This window comes from Oncorhynchus gorbuscha, linkage group LG16, assembly GCF_021184085.1.
Source record: "Oncorhynchus gorbuscha isolate QuinsamMale2020 ecotype Even-year linkage group LG16, OgorEven_v1.0, whole genome shotgun sequence".
NCBI lineage: Eukaryota > Metazoa > Chordata > Actinopteri > Salmoniformes > Salmonidae > Oncorhynchus > Oncorhynchus gorbuscha.
The window spans coordinates 51,208,995-51,230,838 of NC_060188.1; the positions used below are offsets into that span (position 1 = coordinate 51,208,995).

Consider the following 21,844-nt stretch of genomic DNA (forward strand, 5'->3'; position numbering starts at 1 on the left):
GTCAATCACAGGATTGTCATCATGGTAACCAATTTTCAACATAGACAAACCATCCATAAAATATGTTGAATTTGTGCCTTTGAAACAACGTGAGATTCAGTATCAGAAATTGTTTTTAGGATTGGTATCACCTCTTACTGGAGAGTAGATCTATCTACAGCTATACATTTGGTTTCCCATCCATGGCTCCTGAGTGGCACAGCGGTCTAAGGCACTGTATCTCAGTGCAAGAGGTGTCACTACAGTCCCTGGTTTGATTCCAGGCTGTATCACATCCAGCCGTGATTGGAAGTCCCATAGGGAGGCGCACAATCGGCCCAGCATCGCCGGGATCTGCCGTCATTGTAAATAAGAATTTGTTCTTAACTGACTGCCTAGTTAAATAAAGGTTAAATAAATATTAAAAACCAATATTTGATATTTGTCACTGACTACTACCAATGTGCTGTCATGAAAATGATTATTGAGGGATCTCTTACTAACTAAAATAGATTCAATTTTGCTGTCGAAGTCATTCCAAAGGGTAGGTTTAACAGAGCAAATTAAATCTCAAGTCGCTCTGGATAAGAGCGTCTGCTAAATGACTTAAATGTAAATGTAAATGTAAATGTAAGAGCTTGGGACTTTAAGTTTATATCTGCACAAAGATTACTCTGAGATAATTGACTTTAACGTTCCGAACCCTCATTTGTTTAAATGGTGTAGGCAATTTTTATATTGTACTCTTTTGAACTTAACAACATGAATTGGAGGAACTTAGAGTACTATGTAGTTAGAGAACATTGAATAGAACAAGGCTATTTCAATTACTCAGTTTTGACAAAAATGCAGATACAACCTTATAGTCCCAAGCTTTCGATATATCACTATATATGCAAAAGCATGTGGACACTCAGTGGATTCGGTTGTTTCAGCCACACCCATTGCTGACAGGTGTATGAAATCGAGCGCACAGCCACGCAATCTCCATAGACAAACATTGGGTGGCCTTACTGAAGAGCTCAGTGACTTTCAATGTGGCGTCGTCATAGGATGCCACCTTTCCAGCAAGTCAGTTCGTAAAAATGTATGCCCTGCTAGAGCTACCCCAATCAACTGTAAGTCCTGTTATTGTGAAGTGGAAACGTCGAGGAGCAACAACAGCTCAGATGAAGTGGTAGACACACAAGCTCACAGCGCGGGACCGCCGTGTGCTGAAGCGCACCGAGCGTCTTTCCTCTGCTGCAACACTCACTATCGAGTTCCAAACTGCCTCTGGAAGCAACGTCAGCACAAGAACTGTTCGTCGGGAGCTTCATGAGATGAGTTTCCGTGGCCGAGCAGCCGCACATAAGCCTAAGATCACCATGTGCAGTGCCAAGCGTCGGCTGGAGAGGTATAAAGCTCGCCACCATTGGACTGTGGAGGAGTGGAAACGCGTCCTCTTGCATGATGAATCACGCTTCACCATCTGGCAGTCCGACGGACAAATCTGGGTTTGGCGGATGCCAAGTGAACGCTACCTGGCCCAATGTATAGTGCCAACTGTAACATTTGGTGGAGGAGGAATAATGGTCTGGGGCTGTTTTTCATGTTTTGGGCTAGGCCCCTTAGTTCCCATGACAATGCTCCTGTGCACAAAGCAAGGTCCATACAGAAATGGTTTGTAGAGATAGATGTGAAAGAACTTGACTGGCCTGCACAGAGCCCTGACTTCAACCCCATCAAACTCCTTTGGAATGAATTGGAACGCAGACTGCGAGCCAGGCCTATAATCGGCCAACATCAGTGCCCGACCTCACTAATGCTGCGCAGCACTGTTCCAACATCTAGTGGAAAGCCTTCCCTGAAGAGTGGAGGCTGTTATAGCTGACTTTAAGAGATCGGAGAAGTCATGAAAAAAACATCTGAACCAGCCAGGAACAGATCAGTTAGACTGCTAGAGAAATCCAGTACACACACACACAATACCTGGGATATCCATGAAGTCATCTAGATTGGGCTGCAGTGGGGTGAGACCTGGCTGTATCATGTCAGCATTGCTGGTGTACGCTGAGGAGGAACGAGGTAGAACACTAGATTCACATACAGAAAAACATACCAGAGACAGGGAGACAGTGGCTGTGTGCCTCTGTTTGCATCTTTAGCCTAATTTATTCATTTGAAGTTCCTCATTTGTTGGGCGGTTTCTTTCCTGCATTATTGTCTCACATGACCATAGGTTGGATAAATGGTAAGTGGTGTATTCTGTTATTTTTGTCAATAAAATAAAAAGAAGAAGAAACATTTTCAATTTCATAAGGATTTGCATCATAGTGTTACAAGAATCGTAGACAGGGCTTCAGTAGACAGTAAAATGGTTCCTCTAAGTATAATATTAATACTGTAGGTAGATAAGTAAGTAGAATGGACGTTGTGACGTGGTACTCACTGTTGTGCCGGTCGTTGGCCCACGGGCAGGGCTTCTGGGTCATGGTGAACAGGGTGTCAGAGATGTCGGACAGAAAGCAGTCCAGGTCAAACATGTGGACCTCCTCTGGCATGACCTCAGGCTCCTGGTACATCTGACTGGACCATTTCTCCAGCTCCGCCCTGCAGATCTGACCCTGGACACAGTGGGGTGGGGATAACATCAAGGCTCAGTTTCAACACTAAAATAAATCCTTCCTGCCTCCCTTGAAGAAATCACTGATCTAAAATGGCTCTATCGCAATTCATCGTTATGCACTTCCTCCCATACTATTTCCTCGCGTCATTCTCAAAACCCTTTGAAGAAGAAGGTCAGAGGGGAGAGCCCTTGGGCCTTCTCCTCCAATTGGGTTGAGAAGGAGGTGTAGAGAGGTGCAAGGAAACACGGAAAGATTAGTTGAGATAGAGCCGAAGAATGGACACTCATATTGAGATTTCAGGACACAAATCACATCTCAAAACCTGGTCCTCACACTAGAGGGCACTAACAACAACACTAAAGCATGTGATAAGGAAAAGGTCTTCACAGATGAGTGCAGGAGTACAGTACAATATTTGACAGGGGTAGATGAAAAAGACTGGCAAACATCACATTAGAATATTGAGTAAGTCCAATAGAAACTAATTCACAGCGTGTCATGTGAATTTAACTGCTCTCAAACTATGATAAAATATTTACATTGGCCAATTCTCTTAATTCTAAACAAATGCAAGACTATGAATATCAACTCAAATCAAAACAGCAAAGGAATGTTTCAGAGTCCTCATCTGTCCACTAAATGTACTAAACTCAGACAAAAACAAATGAACATGAATGGAACTTCACTTGCCTCCCTCATTGTGTCCAATAATGTCCAATTCAGCTATTCAAGCCCAAAAGTTAAATATAGTTTTAAATTCTTCATCAAGTCCCCCAAGCCCATCCAATAATCGTATAAATATTCACGATCATTCACAGCTAATCTAGTCTCTGTCTGCTCTCTGTGTTTAAAATGCTGTGTTACACCCTCATGTCCTAACCTTTTAATATTCCGTCCCAAACCAGGGGAGACATTTATAGAAAAGCCCTGAATGAGGCGGAAATGACTTTTGATTACGACAAACCCCCTGTTTACACCTTTTAGTTTTTTTCATTCACAGAAATGGACTTATAGCATAGATGTGCTGTGTGTATGTGCAGGGAACCTGGTTCCATTATTCGTTATTTTTAGTAATTTCTTTATTTTAATGCCTCTCCATATAATGAGAGCAGCAGTCTATTGTCCCTGACCTAATTCTGTCAGTCACACATTCACGTGCACACGGACAGACATGAAGAGACCCCCACCCCTCTGCAGACACACGGACGCAATGAACCTCAGAGAAAATACAGAAGAAATACTAACTATCCTATTCTGTCACTTCTACCTGTTTTATTCAGTTATTCTTTCAATCACATGCTATTTCCCTCCACTTTCCCTCCACTTTATCACAATAATAACAGCAATTTTTAGACTATGTCAATTGTGCAAGGCACTACAGAGGGTAGTGCGTACGGCCCAGTACATCACTGGGGCTAAACTGCCTGCCATCCAGGACCTCTATACCAGGCGGTGTCAGAGGAAGGCCCTAAAAATAGTCAAAGACCCCAGCCACTCCAGTCATAGACTGTTCTCTCTATTACAGCATGGCAAGTGGTACCGGACAGCGCCAAGTCTCGGACCAAAATGCTTCGCAACAGCTTTTACCCCCAAGCCATAAGAGTCCTGAACAGGTAATCAAATGTCTATCCAGACTATTTGCAATGTACCACCCCAACCCCTCTGTTTATCATATATGCATAGTCACTTTAACTATACATTCATGTACATGCTACCTCAATTAGCCCGACTAACCGGTGCCTGTATATAGCATCGCTACTGTTATAGCCTCGCTACTGTATATAGCATCGCTACTGTATATAGCATCACTACCGTTATAGCCTCGCTACTGTATATAGCATCACTACAGTTATAGCCTCGCTACTGTATATAGCACCGCTACCGTTATAGCCTCGCTACTGTATATAGCACCACTACAGTTATAGCCTCGCTACTGTATACAGCACCGCTACCGTTATAGCCTCGCTACTGTATATAGCACCGCTACCGTTATAGCCTCGCTACTGTATATAGCACCGCTACCGTTGTAGCCTCGCTACTGTATATAGCATCGCTACTGTTATAGACCCGCTACTGTATATAGCCTCGCTACTGTTATAGCCTCGCTACTGTATATAGCCTCACTACTGTATATAGCATCGCTGCCGTTATAGCCTCGCTACTGTATATAGCACCGCTACCGTTATAGCCTCGCTACTGTATATAGCACCGCTACCGTTATAGCCTCGCTACTGTATATAGCACCGCTACCGTTATAGCCTCGCTACTGTATATAGCACCGCTACAGTTGTAGCCTCGCTACTGTATATAGCATCGCTACTGTTATAGACCCGCTACTGTATATAGCCTCGCTACTGTTATAGCCTCGCTACTGTATATAGCATCGCTACTGTATATAGCATCGCTACTGTTATAGCATCGCTACTGTTATAGCCTCGCTACTGTTATAGCCTCGCTACTGTATATAGCATCGCTACTGTTATAGCATCGCTACTGTATATAGCATCGCTACTGTATATAGCATCGCTACTGTTGTAGCCTCGCTACTGTATATAGCATCGCTACTGTTGTAGCCTCGCTACTGTATATAGCATCGCTACTGTTATAGCCTCGCTACTGTATAAAGCCTCGCTACTGTTATTTTTCACGTAATTTTTACTGTTGTTTTTTATTTCTTTACTTATCTATTGTTCACCTAATATCTATTTTTTTACTAAATTGCACTGTTGGTTAGGGCCTGTAAGTAAGCATTTCACTCTAAGGTTTACTACACCTGTTGTATTCGGCGCACATGCCAAATAAACTTTGATTTGATTTGGAATTGGTGGGAATGAAATGGAACAAGTCACATGCACTCGATTCCTTCGAATTGATGAAAAGTTATCCTGGAAAGATCATGTTCAATTTGTCTTAAGCAAAGTAATGAAATCTGTTGGTATCATCAAAAAGATGAGTGGTTTGGTTCATCAGGCTTGTTTCCTAACTCTATACTATAGCTTCATTTACCCATATCTCATTTACTGGAATATTGTTTGGGCCAGTACACAAATAATCATATCTCCCAGACTGTTTACCTAAACCCTTCAATAGATTATTCCAGGTTAATTCTGAAATTCATCTATAGAACACAAGACACCGCGATAACCTTCACCCTCCCCACTGCCACACCTCACATAGCCAATTCTCTATCAGATAGAGAGGTACCATACTCTGGAATCATTTTCGTAATCTTGCCAAAACGTCATCATCCCTCAATAACTTCCAAGTAAAGACTGGGGGTCAGTCTGATGAACCAAACTACCAATAATCCCCTCCATGTAACTTAACTCTCACACTCTAACACACACAAACATAATCAAACAGGTTTTTTCTTGTATACTGAGTATATCAGGTGCAATTATAACTAACATGCTTTGTTTAACTGATTGAACAAACCTTTTTGTTGTTGTACTTATTTGTGGTGTGGTTTTCAAATCAGCGCTTTTGTGCTTCCAACCTCACCTGCACACCGTTTTTACCTGTTTTTTGTCCGTACTGTTTTGTATTTCACTTCTTTTCTTTGGTGCGAATAAATAAACCCCCAAAAACAGACCTACAAAAATTTGAGAGTAGAGTACAATACATTAAATTACACTAGAGCACACTAGAGTACCGTAAAGTATAAAGTAGTGTACTGTATTGTACCATACTTTAAATGTACCCTACTCTACTAAACTAAACTGTATCGTACTCTACTGTACTGAATTAAACTACTGTATTGTACTCTACTTTACTTAACTCTAATGAATTAAACTCTACTGTAATGGACTCTACTGTAACTCTACTGTAATATACCATACTGTAATGTACTGAAAAAACGACTGTCCTGTACCGTACCATATTGTACTGTACTGTTCTGTGTTCTATTGTGCTCTACTGTACACTAAACTGTGCCGTACTGTACTGTGATGTTCAAACTTGTGAAACATAGCCTAGATGTCTACGATTCGTTCAGATTTGGATCTGGTACTCAATGACCAAATGTATAATTGTTTCAGGGCGGAGCTCATTAGAATAATAACTAGTATGCCTTGCAAAAGTGTTGTTTTTTTACAATGACATTTGAGTCATTCAGCAGACGCTCTTATCCAGAGTGACTTACAGTTAGTGTATTTACCTAAGGTAGATAAACAACAACATATCACAGTCATAGCAAGAAAAATAATATGTAATCGTTACTCAGAATCTTATTGTAGTTGAAGTGTTTTTTCTTCTATGTATTAGACTACTTTGCACATCATCATTCAGATTTAAAGCTTTTAAAAAAGCTTACTTAATTGCATGTGATTTATGGGAGCAATAATAAATTGTTTGTTTACGATCTACATTTGGCTCCTCTTTCCTTTTAAGAGGTGTGGAAAATTATTATTGTGGTATAATGCTTACCTAATTGATAATGTATATCAGTTGAAATTTGTCCATAGAATCAATGACTGAAAATATATATTTTCAATGTCTAGGAAATACGTATTTTGTATTTGTGAAGTCCGTATAAGATGTGTTTTTATCGTCCGTATAAGATGTGTTTTTATCGTCCGTATAAGATGTTTTTTTATCGTCCGTATAAGATGTGTTTTTATCGTCCGTATAAGATGTGTTTTTATCCTCCGTATAAGATGTGTTTTTATCCTCCGTATAAGATGTGTTTTTATCGTCCGTATAAGATGTACTTTCGATGTCCAAAAAATACATCTGTTAACCTTTCACTTGATGTCAACTTCTGGAAAAGGCATCTAAAAGACATCTTTTCAATGTAATTTCACTAACTGAATGATAACACATTTCATCCTTGTAACTGTGGATCAAACATAGGGATCATAAACATTGATACTGTAAATTACGTGAGGTTTAAAATATGAAGTACACATTTGGACTCATGGGTGTGTAGTTTGCTTGAATGACATCAAAGCAGTATTTATTATAATCCCCAACATCTCATCTTTCAAAATACACTGAGTCATCTTAAGGTACAGCAGTTCCCTTACTCAGACAACAACAAACGTGCAAAAGTAGCCGAAATAGCAGGAGGGATGGGGGAATCTTCTTGTCGTGCGCGGTGCTCAAGTTTATAACGGCTGTCAGTCAAAACCTATACAGTGCTGTTAAATGGAGAACCTGTGCCCTGACATAATATAGCATGTATACTGTACAGCCACAGGTTTCCAATTTAAGTAATCAATGTCAAAATCTGAAATGTTCAAGCCGTATATGGGATGATGGACTGCGAGTGGAAAGGGCTACTGAACTAAACAAAAAGGACCCTACATCAGCCATATACGCAACTGACCACAATTCTAGCTTAAGTCAAGACCAGATAAACTACAAAAGTTGTGTGAATGTTGTGAGCTGATAGCAGGTGCTTTCGCTCGTGTCAAGTGAACTTTGGCCTCAGTGAGGTTTGTCGGCTTGTGTTCCTTTTAACCACATTCAGTCCTGTAATACTCTGCCCTGTATACACAGTTTTCCCTCTCTATCCTTCTAGTACAGCAGTCCCTCTGGTGCTCACAAACCTGATCAGGTATTACAAGGACCTGCAGAACCTTCGACACAGTAAACAATGACTTAACTGACTTCAGACTTCCCATGCAATGTATAGACTTCACAATGCAATACATTTGCACTTCAGATGGGTACATACAGTTGAAGTCGAAAGTTTACATACACCTTATCCTAATACATTTAAACTCAGTTTTTCACAATTACTGACATTTAATCCTAGTAATAATTCTCTGTCTTAGGTCAGTTAGGACCACCACTTTATTTTAAGAATGTGAAATGTCAGAAGAATAGTATAGAGAATGATTTATTTCAGTTTTTATTTCTTTCATCACATTCCCACCTGGTCAGAAGTTTACATACACTCAATTAGTATTTGGTAGCATTGCCTTTAAATTGTTTAACTGGGTCAAACATTTTGGGTAGCCTTCCACAAGCTTCCCACAATAAGTTGGGTGAATTCTGGTCCATTCCTCCTGACAGAGCTGGTGTAACTGAGTCAGGTTTGTAGGCCTACTTGCTCGCACATGCTTTTTCAGTTCTGCCCACAAATTTTCTATGGGATTGAGGTCAGGGCTTTGTGATGGCCACATCAATACCTTGACTTTGTTGTCCTTAAGCCAATTTGCCACAACTTTGGAAGTATGCTTGGGGTCATTGTCCATTTGGAAGACCCATTTGCAACCAAGCTTTCACTTCCTGACTGATGTCTTGAGATATTGCTTCAATATATCCACATAAATTTCCTGCCTCATGATGATGCCATCTATTTTGTGCACCAGTCAGACCTGCAACAAAGCACCCCCACAACATGATTCTTGCATCCCCGTGCTTCACGGTTGGGATGGTGTTCTTCGGCTTGCAAGCCTCCCCTTTTTCCTCCAAACATAGTGATGGTCATTATGGCCAAACAGTTCTATTTTTGTTACATCAGACCAGAGGACATTTCTCCAAAAAGTACAATCTTTGTCCCCATGTGAAGTTGCAAACCGTAGTCTGGCTTTTTTATGGCGGTTTTGGAGCAGTGGCTTCTTCCTTGCTGAGCGGCCTTTCAGGTTATGTCGATATAGGACTCGTTTTACTGTGGATATAGATACTTTTGTACCTGTTTCCTCCAGCATCTTCACAAGGTCCTTTGCTGTTGTTCTGGGATTGATTTGCACTTTTCGCACCAAAGGACGTTCATCTCTAGGAGACAGAATGCATCTCCTTCCTGAGCGGTATGACAGCTGCGTGGTCCCATGGTGTTTATACTTGCGTACTATTGTTTGTATAGATGAACGTGGTACCTTCAGGCATTTTGGAAATAGCTCCCAAGGATGAACCAGATCTACTGAGTTTGAAGGTAGGCCTTGAAATGCATCCACAGGTACACCTCCAATTGACTCAAATTATGTCAATTAGCCTATCAGAAGCTTCTAAAGCCATGACGTCATTTTCTAGATTTTTCCAAGCTGTTTAAAAGCCCAGTCAACTTAGTGTATGTAAACTTCTGACCCACTGGAATTGTGATACAGTGAATTATATGTGAAATAATCTGTCTGTAAACAATTGTTGGAAAAATGACTTGTGTCATGCACAAAGTAGATGTCCTAACCGACTTGCCAAAACTATAGTTTGTGGAGTGATTGAAAAACTAGTTTTAATGACTCCAACCCAAGTGTATGTAAACTTCCAACTTCAACTGTACATTCTCAGAAAAGAAAGTGCTACCAAGAACCATAAAATGTTCTTCAATTGTCCCCTCTGAAAATAACTATTTTAGGCTCCAAGAGGAATCCCTAAGCTAATGTGAGGTTCTACGTAGAACCCTTTCACCACTAAATGGTTCTAGGTAGAAATGTTTTCACCACCAAAGGGTTCTAACTGGAACCAAAAAGGGTTCTCCTAGGGGGATAAATGAAGAACACTTTTTTAAAAGAGTGTAGTAGAATGATTAAGATGGAGTAAAATAGAGGTGAAAAGGAGGAGGTGCAGGAAAGGATGGGGAAGATGAATAAGGAGATAGAGTGACAGAATGGTTGGGAGACAACACAGGAGAATAGGGGAAAACCTGACCATATACTGCATAATGCAGAGTGGGTGTGGGACTTCACCTGACCATGTATTTTGCACACAGAGTGGGTTTAGGGTTTTGTGGGTTGAGAGGACACACGCGTGCTCATGTGAGTCATTATTAAGGTACATATCCAGCATCTCTCCCCTCTCCATCCCTCAACCTCTTTCTTTCCTCCCAATGCTTCTCTTCTTAAACAAGTGGCGCAGCGTTCTAACGCACTGCATCTCAGTGTTAGAGTCGTCACTACAGACCCTGGTTTGATTCCAAGCTGTATCACAACTGGCTGTAATTGGGAGTCCCATAGGGCGGCGCACAATTGGCCCAGCATCGTCCGGGTTAGGGTTTGGCCTGGGTCGGCCGTCATTGTAAATAACAATTTGTTCTGAACTGACTTGCCTAGTTAAATGAAGGTTAAATACAAAAAAGAACAAAAAAGAAACCACATCCTCTTCCCAATATGGCTCATTTGTTTTTGCGCCAGAGTGACACCAACGTCACAAACTCACGTTCACACATCCAGTAGAACAACAAAGACCTTACATTTCCCCCTGCTTCACAATGCAACCCATCAGCAAGTGGGTCAGATTTGATTAAATTACATATTAAAGTCTGAAGCCACATCCTTGGTGAAAGACAGGCAGAGCAGAGAAAGAGAGATTGGCTGGGGGTACAGAGAGAGAGATTAGAGGTATTGTCACAGAAGACAATACAAACTTGATCACCAATGTCGGCCTGTGACGCAAGTACTTTTGCATGTTTTCTATTTTTCCTTTTTGTGCCTCCCCTCTGTTTTCTTCTCTGACTGACCAAGGCCGGAAGAATCTGAATGGAATCTATTAATAGACAGTGATAGGACTTTGACAAACATATGGTGAGCTCCAAACCTACTAAGGTAAACACAATACACCTGGGTCATTAATCTGCTCTGTCAATATCACACAGCCACGCACAGACGCGCGCGCATGCATGCACATTTGGCTAAACTTAATGGCATAAACGGTCAGACGATGGTCAGTTCCCATACTTGACCAAACATATATAATTATTGAGATATGGAAACTCTCCTCACATATGTTTTCAATGTTTGACTAAGGAGTGCACATACTGGCAGGGCTTATTACAAAAATGTTGGGAAATTAAAACCTGTTCCAAAAAGAGGGAAATTATAAGTAGAGTTGAATTATTCAAGTCTTTATCTTACCTTCTGTAGCATTGACAAAAGGCCATCTTTGTTTTTCTGAAGCTTCAATGGATGAAGAAGAAATGGAATTTAGTACAATTGGAATGACATGAAAAGAATGCATAACAAAAGGTCATAATGCAAAAAGATCCTTATCTATGTCCAAAATGAGCACTCACCCTCTTCTTGTAGTAGATCCTCCACTTGTGGTATTCTTTGATCACTACCTCGATCCTACGCTTCCAGTAGCTGCCTTCTAGAACTATAGCCTTACAAGAGAAAACAAAAAACATTGGAGTTAATAGGAGTTGATTTTAAATGGGTATGTCCTATTCCCTGCATAGTGCGCTACATTTGACAAGAGCCTTAAAGGTCCTCCTCAAAAGCAGTGCACTATATCGGCTACTTCCTCACTCTGCCTTGGGGGTCAAAGGTCACCTACTTCAGGTTTGCGATGGGCGTCGGCCTCGGAGCCCTCCAGTGGGGTGACGAACCCACACACAGGGTTCTTCCTCTTCTCCACGTCTGTAACACAGGACGGACGAGAAACAACTGATCATTCAATCATGACTTGGATTAATGGTTCAATGGACTCTCAAGTCTGTCAACTCTGCCAATTCTCTCAATAAATCAGTCAATTCTGTTAGTTTTTTCTGTGTTTTCTTTTCAAATGTGGCTTCAACATCATGTGAATAAAGTAATGGAGCTCTCATTAGTATGTTTTTGGCATGGAAAGCTGTACACTGCATTGTGTTAAAATGAATACAGTCCACATTGTACAGTAGTTGTAGGAGACATCCCACTCGAGCTATTCTCTTTGTTGTGTGACTGTACTGTAGTAACAAGCCCATGTATCAGTTCGGTTGAACAAAGCTCTCCCTGTCTGTTATCAGATTAAACAACCCTGGGACGACAGGAGACATGCAAGCTGCTCAGAGTGAAAGAACAGCGTGAGGATGAATGGAATTACATTTTAGTCATTTAGCAGACACTCTTATCCAGAGCAATTTACAGAAACGAGTGCATACATTTTGGTACTTTTTCATACTGGTCCCCTGTGGGAATCGAACGTACAACTCTGGTGTTTCAACCTTCATGTTCTACGAACTTAGCTACACAGGAGAGGAGAGAACTTACACTGGATGAACCAAGCTCTCCAGATTCCATTATTCAGACGGATTTTGTCTCTCCATAGCAGCCGCAGGCCTTTGAAAGACTTCCACTTCGGAGAGACTATTTTACCACTGAAAAGACAACATAATCCTTACAGTCACACAAAATAAAGGAATTAAGACATTATAAAGGGTCATATACATGCTTATAACAAGTAACAAAGCATTATACCTGTGATATTTAAGGAAAAAATATGCTTTAATGTCATTTGTGTTCCACTTCAAGATATTCTATTTATTAGGGAGGAATGGTTATGTTTTGACAACCTTGTGCAAACTTTCCTTCCCTCCCATTTACAAAGAGAGACAGAGAGACAAGCAATTGACAGAGTTAATGATTGTCAAAAACACAACGATGAGATTACAAGCAGAGGATAAATATTAGAGATGCAGAAACTGGATGCTCTATTCTATTATTCTATATTCTATTCTCCACATATCATCCAGCATTGAGAAAAAGCTACAATATATGAAAGGACCAGTCCTCTGCCTCATTGTTAAAAACAAGAGCACTGAAACTGTATATTAATGCTGCCTCTTTCTTTGACGTCATCATTTTCACACAGCCCTGATGGCACCCAATCAGAGGAGCCTTTCCACCAGAACACTGAAAGGGCATGTGTACAAAATGGCACCCTCTTTCCTAAATAATGTTCTACTTTTGGTTAACTAAACAGGGAAAAGGATGCCACTGAGCAAAAAAGCAGGCTGTTTCCGACCCTGTGCCTTTCCAGTGTCAGACTAAGACGGTCAGCACACCAGTTGGTGAGAAGGGGCCACTTAATGGCTGGTGCTTATTGGGTTGCTAGGAAGCCAGGTGAATCATTTCCTAGGGGCTGGATGCTGGATGATGTCAAATAGCTAAAGTGAAAACCCTGTCAGCATCCACGTTCAGGAAAACAGCAGAGGAGGCACATTAACCGGGTACAAATTGACTTGATGAAGCTAATGGGTTAAATAAACCATAACATTCACCCATCTGGAGGGTGACTAATACATGTTCTATGTAAAATGTTGTTTTAACAAAGTACCTGACATAACAGCATAGTTTAACACCTTACAAAAAAAGTGAACACTAAGATCTCTCAGAAAAACTGTTTGAAAAGGCAATGTTCATTAGATCCATCAGCGGAAAGTAAAAATAAATAACAATTCCTGTGCTAATAGTATGTATCCTATCAGATTCAGTGCTGCATTTCATTGGCAATAGCTAGCTTTTGTTTAAACCGATCCAGGATACATTCATTTATTGGTTATGCTTAAAGATTGAATGATTGGTTATGCTAGTACACTGTGTTGTTGTATCCTTAGCATGATAAAATATTCCTACCTTCCTTCCTCAATCAAAGAAAGGTCTATCGCTGAATATAGTCTAGTAAACACCTGAAAGATGGATTTAGTAGCAGTCTTTCTTTAGGGCTGCAGTATTTTTCTTGGCTCTGGTCATGTGTGTTTTATTCATGGAGCAACTATCAGATTGTAAAAGCTTGATTGGATAGTAGAAGGAAGAGACTTCCTCTCTGTGCCAAGCATTTTTGATGGCAGGGCACACACACACACACTGAAGACATTGTTCGGGAAGTTATAAAGGTCACATTGGCAATTTTTTATGCAATATTGATGAGCAATGATGTTGGAAACGGAGAGGAGTATGAGACACTGGAGCAAAGAGTAGCATGGACATGATAATAGATTTCATATGAGGCATAAATCCATTTAAAACTTAATTTCCCCATTTATTTAGTCATCTATAGCTTGTTATTGCCAGTTAACTGCCACAACTGTACTGAAATTCATCAACTAAGAAACAGGCAATAAAGAGGTGCCAGTCAAGTCCATGGCAGTAAAGATAACTACATTTAGCAAACATATAATGTCATAATCATAAACTAGTAACATGTCAATGGTTTTAAGAAACATACAAAAAATATCTAAAACGGAAAACTAAATGTAAATGGCTATAGCTAGCTAACAAGCTACGTAGCCAGTTTGTCCCATTGACTTTGTATGAGCTCCGGTAAGCATGCACCATATATATATATCATGCACCAATCATGGATATTTGTCAGTTAAACATGACAAACTGTACACAGTATGCATGTATTTACATATCATGATCATATATTGTAGGGAGAAAACATTTCTGATGTCAATGGCCAACATTTCATTCCAAAACAGGAGTTGATTTTCTCTCACATCAGCTCAAAAACAGTTGCCATGTTTTCCTAAATATTTTAGAATGGCAGACTGATCACATGACCAATGGTTTATTTGTTTTTATTTAACCTCTTGGGGCTAGGGGGCAGAATTTTCACTTTTGGATAAATAGCGTGCCCAATTTCAACTTCGGATATATATGGACGGAATTAATCGAACAAAAAGGACCAATTGTGATGTTTATGGGACATATTGGAGTGCCAACAAAAGAAGCTCGTCAAAGATAATGCATTTTATTTCAGCGTTTTGTGTAGCGCCTGCAGGGTTGAAATATGCTAACTACTTTGTTTACTGCTGGTGCAGATGGTGCAGGCTATCAGATAATAGCTTCTTATGCTTTCGCCGAAAAGCATTTTTTTTTAAATCGGACATGTCGACTGGATTCACAACCAGTGTAGCTTTAATTGAGTATCCTACATGTGTGATTTAATGAAAGTTTGAATTTTATAGTATTTTATTTGAATCTGGCGCTCTGCATTTTCCCTGGCAATTGGCCAGTTGAGACATTTGCGTCCCGCCTATCCCTAACTAGTTTTAACTAGGCAAGTCAGTTAACAAATTCTTATTTACAATGATGGCCTAAACCGGCCAAACCCAGACGACGCTGGACCAATGAGACTCCCAATCACGGCTGGATGTGACACAGCTTGGATTCAAACCAGGGACTGTAGTGGCGCCTCTTACACTGAGATGCAATGCCTTCGACCGCCGAGCCACTCGACCCAATACAATATTGCTGAGCAATGTTGCCAGCAATGGTTGCTGCAACTAATTTACATTGAAAATTAGCAATTTTTTATCTTGCGACTCTTGATTGGCAGCTCCACCAGTGGGAAATGTGTAGGAATCCTCCAATCAGAGCACAGATATTGGTCACGTGAACAGTCTGTTCTTCCAAAATATTGAGAAAAACATGGCGGCTGTTTTTGACCTGAAGTGAGAGAGAATCAACTCACATGTTGGAATGAATTGTTGGCCATTCACATCCAATATGTGACTCCACTACTATATTATATCATGACACTGTACATTATTACATACATACTATGTTCAGTTTGTCAGGTTTAACTGCCGACAACATCCACGGTGGTGCGCATGTTAATCGATTAGCATGCTAACTGCAAACCCATGCTAAGTCAATGGGACAAACAGGCTAATTCGCTATCTAGCTAGTCATGTAGATTTTACATTTAAATTTACATATTTTTTATATATATAACTAGCTGGCTAGCTTGATGAATGCTGTTTGCACTTCCTAGCTTAGAATTGTGAGGTAAAACATTTTCTAAATCTAATTATCCTTGTCTGCATTGTCATTGACTTGACTGGCAGTAGGTTGAGTGGGTGCCCAGGGCAGGGCAGGGCAGGGCCAACACCCCTTTGTTGCTTGTTTGTTAGCTGATAAATTCCAGTACAGATGTGGCAGTCAACAAAAAGGAAAGTGAAAGGGCTATAGGAGATTCGTAAATAAATGGGGAAATTGAGTTTTATTAAGTTTATATATCCTTCATATAACATCTGAAACCCCACCTCTTTAAGGAATACCTAGGATAGGATAAGTAATCCCTCTCACCCCCCCCCCCTAAGTTTTAGATGCACTATTGTTAAGTGACTGTCCCACTGGATGTCATAAGGTGAATGCACCAATTTGTAAGTCGCTCTGGATAAGAGCGTCTGCTAAATGACTTAAATGTAAATGTAAATGTTATTCATGTCCATGTTGCCCATTTCTCATCATTGCGACAGTGTCTCATTCAACACTCCGTTGCCAGCAATATTGCATGGAAAAATTGCCCATGAATATTGCCAATGTATCATAAAGCTATTTTGTCAAGTATTCTTGTCTCCTTCCTTCCTTTATCAATCCTGATGATGGTGAAAATATTGTATTTTCAAGGTTTTTTGGATATTTGTGTGTCGCTATCTGTCCATTACTCAGCCAAGAACAGTTGCTTTACTCAATGGAAGGTGGGCAACAATGTTGGACACTGTACATACTGTATATTGTCTATCAACCAGTGGTTGTTAAAAAAATGTTGATAACAAATACTTGTGATGTAATTGATTCACAGAAAGGGAAGTGCTAATAATAATGTATAGACTAATCAGCAGTGAAATATCCTGCAGCATGCCAAAGTCCCTGTTGGCATCAGTTTGTTTTCTTCATTACAAAAGTAAAAACACTGAATATAGGGTAAGGGGATAGAGAGGAGCTAGCAGGCACAGGGTCTTTGTAGTAACTGTCTCTTATCCTTTCCCTTAGTTACACTGTAATCTTCCATAACATACCGGCTGCCAACTCAAACCAAAGTCCACTTCTCTGTCAAGATTTTCAAAACAGTTTCGCAAGTAGGCTCCAGCCTGTTCTGAATCCCTTCACCCAACCACACATATGTACGCACACACACACAGACACACCTTTTGAGTTTGTCATTTCTATTTAAGCCTAATCATTCTCTATACATACAGTATCAATCAATTGTTTTATGAAAGTGTAATAATATTAGGCATATATACGGTGACTTGTAATTCTAGCTTTTACAGTAAGGCCAGACAATATTTTGGCGAAGTGATGCAACAAAACCGTTTTTAATTGGTGGTACTGTGGTTCATTTTCATGCAGTGTGGAAATGTAGACACCTTTGACAACTTCCCTCGTGGAAATGTTGAAACCATTGACAACTTTACACACAAGTAAACAATACAATAATAAATAATGAGGTATTTACCTGTAAGCCAGTGACATACACTCAAATAACCGGGTCAGCGTTGGGTCGATGCTAAGGCTCCCAGAACTTAGCGGACCGAATCTGTATGTTTGACACCAAGTCCTGTTCACGGTATCGAAATCATATCGCACCGTAGCCCCGCTTTTCCGTCTCCGCGGGGTGCAGTCGCTGTGCGGGGAGGACACCATAAAGTGTCCGCTATGGATGACCTGCGCGCGGAGAAAAGAGCCAGCAACAGCCGGTCCAGTCCCGGTGGTCGCAGCATGATCTTCCTCTTGGTCCGAATCTGATTCTAAGTCATTGAGCTGGTTCTGCTTTCCTGGTCCTTGTCCCTGAGACAATTCCGGGGACATTATTTCTGCCATTGCCATTCCAGTATAGAATTCAACTTGTTCCGCGCTGCAAATGAACTTTTCCCCCGGTTTTGGACTGAGGTAAATTAGTTTTATATTGGATATTCGGTGGCTATTGGGGTTTCTCTTGTCAATAGCTATTGAACCAAGCATGCCATTACTATGAAGATTGTATACTCTGAATCAGGGGTGGATGGAGAAATATTCACACTTTTTAATAAAAAAAAATATTATTATAAGATTTCGGCTTTCAATCTTCTATAGCTCTTACACAAAGCGTGCCATGACTATGAACATTATATATTCTGAGTCAGGGGAGGATGGACAAAAATGCAATGCTTTTTAATTTTTTTATCTAGAGAGACTTTTAAAAATATTATAATAATATTTTGGCTTTCAACCTTCAATAGCTCTTTAAAACTTGTTAGGGACTAGCTCCCTCTGCAGGTATCAAATCAGCGGAAATTTCAAGAGCGCCACGTATAGTTTTTGATAAAAATCAAACTTTCATTAAAACACACATACAAGGTACTGAATTAAAGCTACACTCGTTGTGAATCTAGCCACTGAGTCAGATTTGTAAAATGCTTTTTGGCGAAAGCATGAGAAGTTATTATCTGATAGCATGCACCCCCAAAGTACTGGAACGTCATCTAAAACGACAGATTTTGCGGTAGCCGGCGCTACCCAAAACGCAGAAATAAAATATAAAACATTCATTACCTTTGATGAGCTTCTTTCTTGGCACTCCTATATATCCCATAAACATCACAATTGGGTCTTTTTCCCGATTAAATCCGTCATTGTATAGCCAAAATGTCGTTTTCTGAAGACCGGTCTGATCCAGGAATATTCCCTTTTACAAGACGCAACATCGCTTTTTAAAATGACAAAAGAAGCCTATATACTTTTACAAAACACTTCGAACTACTTTTCTAAACCAACTTTAGGTATTAATAAACGTTAATAATCTATACAATTCATCACGTGGCGATCTGTATTCGATAGCAGCTAGTCTTGAAATCAGCGGCCATCTTTTCCATTTTAATAACATCCTGTTGAGAGACTGAAACAGGAAAGGGTAAAACGTCATACAACCAAGGATTAAGTCTGCTCGAAATGCCAGCACTGGCGACATCGTGTGGAAGCTGTAGGCGTTTACATAACAGCTTAATTTATTTGCAGTCGCCTTAAACAATACATTGACTGGCGGATTAATATATTTTTTGTTTTTGGAGAACAGTTTTTCGAGGGATTTTTACTCCTAAACACGTTGTGTTATAGCCACAGACACGATTTAACCAGTTTTACAGACTTCAGAGTGTTTTCTATACACACATACTTATCATTTGCATATACTATATTCCTGGCATGAGTAGCAGGACTTTGAAATGTTGCGCAATTTTTAACAAAAAGCTGCGAAAATTCGCATGATCCTTATTAGAAAAGCATGCCATTACTATGAAAATGATACTATATTCTGAATCATGGGGGGGACAGACAAAAATCCACGGCTTTTATTTATTATAAATGTAGTTCTAAAAATGTTTTTGCTTTCACTCTATAATAGCTCTTACACAAAGTGTGCTATGACTATGAAAATTCGAGGGAGGATGGACCAAAATCCCTGGCTTTTTCGGGGGGAAATGTATTTATTTAATACAATTTTTAGTTTTTCATATTCAATAGCTCTAACACAAAGTGTGCCATTACTACGAAAATGATATATTCATAGTCAGGGGATGATGGACATCAGCGGAGGATGGACTAAAATCCACAGCTTTTATTTTTATGAATGATTTTGAATTGTTTTAGCATTCAATATTGAATAGACAAAGCATGCGAAGACTATGAATATTATATATTCTGAATCTGGGGAGGATGGACCCAAATCCCTGGCTTATATTTTTTGCTTTCAATCTTCAATAGCCCTTACCCAAAGCTTGCCATGACTATGAAAATGATATATTCTGAATCTCCCCCAATTCAGAATATATAGTTTTCATAGTCAGATGGACATCAATTCATCTTTTAATCTTCAATAGTTTACACAAAGCGTGCCATTACTTAATTTTTTTGCGTATCCACCAACTGAACTATAATGTGGACCAGAGCCATTATTCCCCCATCCTCCCCCGATTCAGAATATATAATTTTCATAGTCATGGCACGCTTTGTGTAGATTGAAAGATGGAATATTTTTTTTCTTCTCAAAATTTCCACCCACAAAAGCAGTTTTTGTCCCATCCAACCTCCATTTTAGAATATATATTTTTCATAGTTATGACATGTGTTGTTTAAACACCAGGACAACTCCCACCTCAAACTACCCCTCCTTGCCAATTCCCCCTCTCACCCATCTTATAAAAATAAATATATAATCCATTAAAAAAATTATCCATACACTACTGATTCAGAATATACCATCTTCATAGTCCTGGCATGCTGGGTTCAATATATATATATTGGTGAGAGAAAACAGAATAGCACTGAATATCCAGTATAAAACTAACTTTATCTTGGTCAACTTTGGTCCAATTCTAACTTGGCCAATCACTGTGGCATTTGAGTAAGTGCAGAACATGCCGAAGTTGACAGATGTAACCTGGAAAGCATGGAATACATCCAATCCAAAACTGGCCCCACTAGCCTCTAGTGTGGCACAAAATCAGATGTGTTGTCCCATGCCATGTAAATGAGGCCCCGGGTCAGCTGAAAGGAAGCCACTCTCTCTTACAACAATTTATCTGGAACAGTGGATGATAAGTTCAGTAGGCTATGCCCCATTCTTGTCCAATCTGCACAATTTTGTTATTGTCAACAATTAATAATTGGACATTCTTTAAAAAATTAATATAGTTTCATAGTTTCAATATACTATTCAAAGAGGTGCCAATATGTTGGCAAATAGGCTAATAGAGCCCATAAAACCTAGCGATGAAACGCGAAAATGTTTTTTCAATTGTTTTTTCACCATTCCATTTACTCTCAGACTGTAAAATGCTAAATTGGCATCTCCTCCGGCATCTCTAGCTGACACCTTTGCTGGCAGCCAGCTAGCTACTAGCTACTTTTGATCCAAAATGGAATACAGAACCAGTGAAAAGTTTGGACACAACAACTCATTCAAGGGTTTTTCTTTATTTTTTATTATTTTCTACATTGTAAAATAATAGTGAAGACATCAAAACTATGAAATAACACATATGGAATCATGTAGTATCCTATATATATATATTTGAGATTCTTCAAAGTAGCCACCCTTTGCCTTGATGACAGCTTTTCACACTATTGGCATTCTCTCAACCAGCTTCATGAGGTAGTCACCTGGAATGCATTTCAATTAACAGGTGTGCCTTGTTAAAAGTTCATTTGTGGAATTGCTTTCCTTCTTAATGCATTGGAGCCAATCAGTTGTGTTGTGACAAGGTAGGTATATAGAAGATAGCCCTATTTGGTAAAAGAGCAAGTCCATATTATGGTAATAACAGCTCATATAAGCAAAGAGAAATGACAGTCCATTATTATTTAAGACATGAATGTCAGTCAATGCGGAACATTCAAGAACTTTGAAAGTTTCTTCAAGTGCAATCGCAAAAACCATCAAGCGCTATGATGGCTCTCATGAGGACCGCCACATGAAAGGAAGAGCCAGAGTTACATCTGCTGCAGAGGATAAGTTCATTAGAGTTACCAGCCTCAGAAATTGCAGCCCAAATAAATGCTTCACAGAATTCAAATAACAGACACATCTCAACATCAAGTTCAAAGGAGTCTGCGTGAATCATGCCTTCATAGTCGAATTGTTGTAGAAACCACTGCTAAAGGACAACAATAAGAGGAAGAGACTTGCTTGGACCAAGAAACACGAGCAACGGACATTAGACCGGTGGAAATCTGTCCTTTGGTCTGATGATTTTTGGTTCCAACAGCAGTATCTTTGTGAGATGCAGAGTAGGTGAACGGATGATCTCTGCATGTGTGGTTCCCACTGTGAAGCATGGAGAAGGA

The 21,844-nt window shown here is 39.9% G+C and overlaps 1 protein-coding gene across 1 annotated transcript in view; it reads right to left on the reverse strand.

Annotated features, from left to right (window-relative positions):
- Positions 1 to 17,895, reverse strand: part of LOC124000421 (carbohydrate-responsive element-binding protein) — a 34,746-nt gene extending 16,851 nt beyond the window's left edge. Inside the window, exons 1-7 of the mRNA XM_046306769.1 lie at positions 17,481 to 17,895; positions 12,500 to 12,606; positions 11,805 to 11,887; positions 11,542 to 11,631; positions 11,384 to 11,425; positions 2,411 to 2,585; positions 1,951 to 2,031 (exon numbers count right to left, since the gene is read on the reverse strand). Of these exons, the coding sequence (XP_046162725.1) occupies positions 1,951 to 2,031; positions 2,411 to 2,585; positions 11,384 to 11,425; positions 11,542 to 11,631; positions 11,805 to 11,887; positions 12,500 to 12,606; positions 17,481 to 17,851 (949 nt within the window). The 5' untranslated portion in view covers positions 17,852 to 17,895. The remainder of the gene's footprint in view (positions 1 to 1,950; positions 2,032 to 2,410; positions 2,586 to 11,383; positions 11,426 to 11,541; positions 11,632 to 11,804; positions 11,888 to 12,499; positions 12,607 to 17,480) is intronic.
- Positions 17,896 to 21,844: the final 3,949 nt, after the last annotated feature.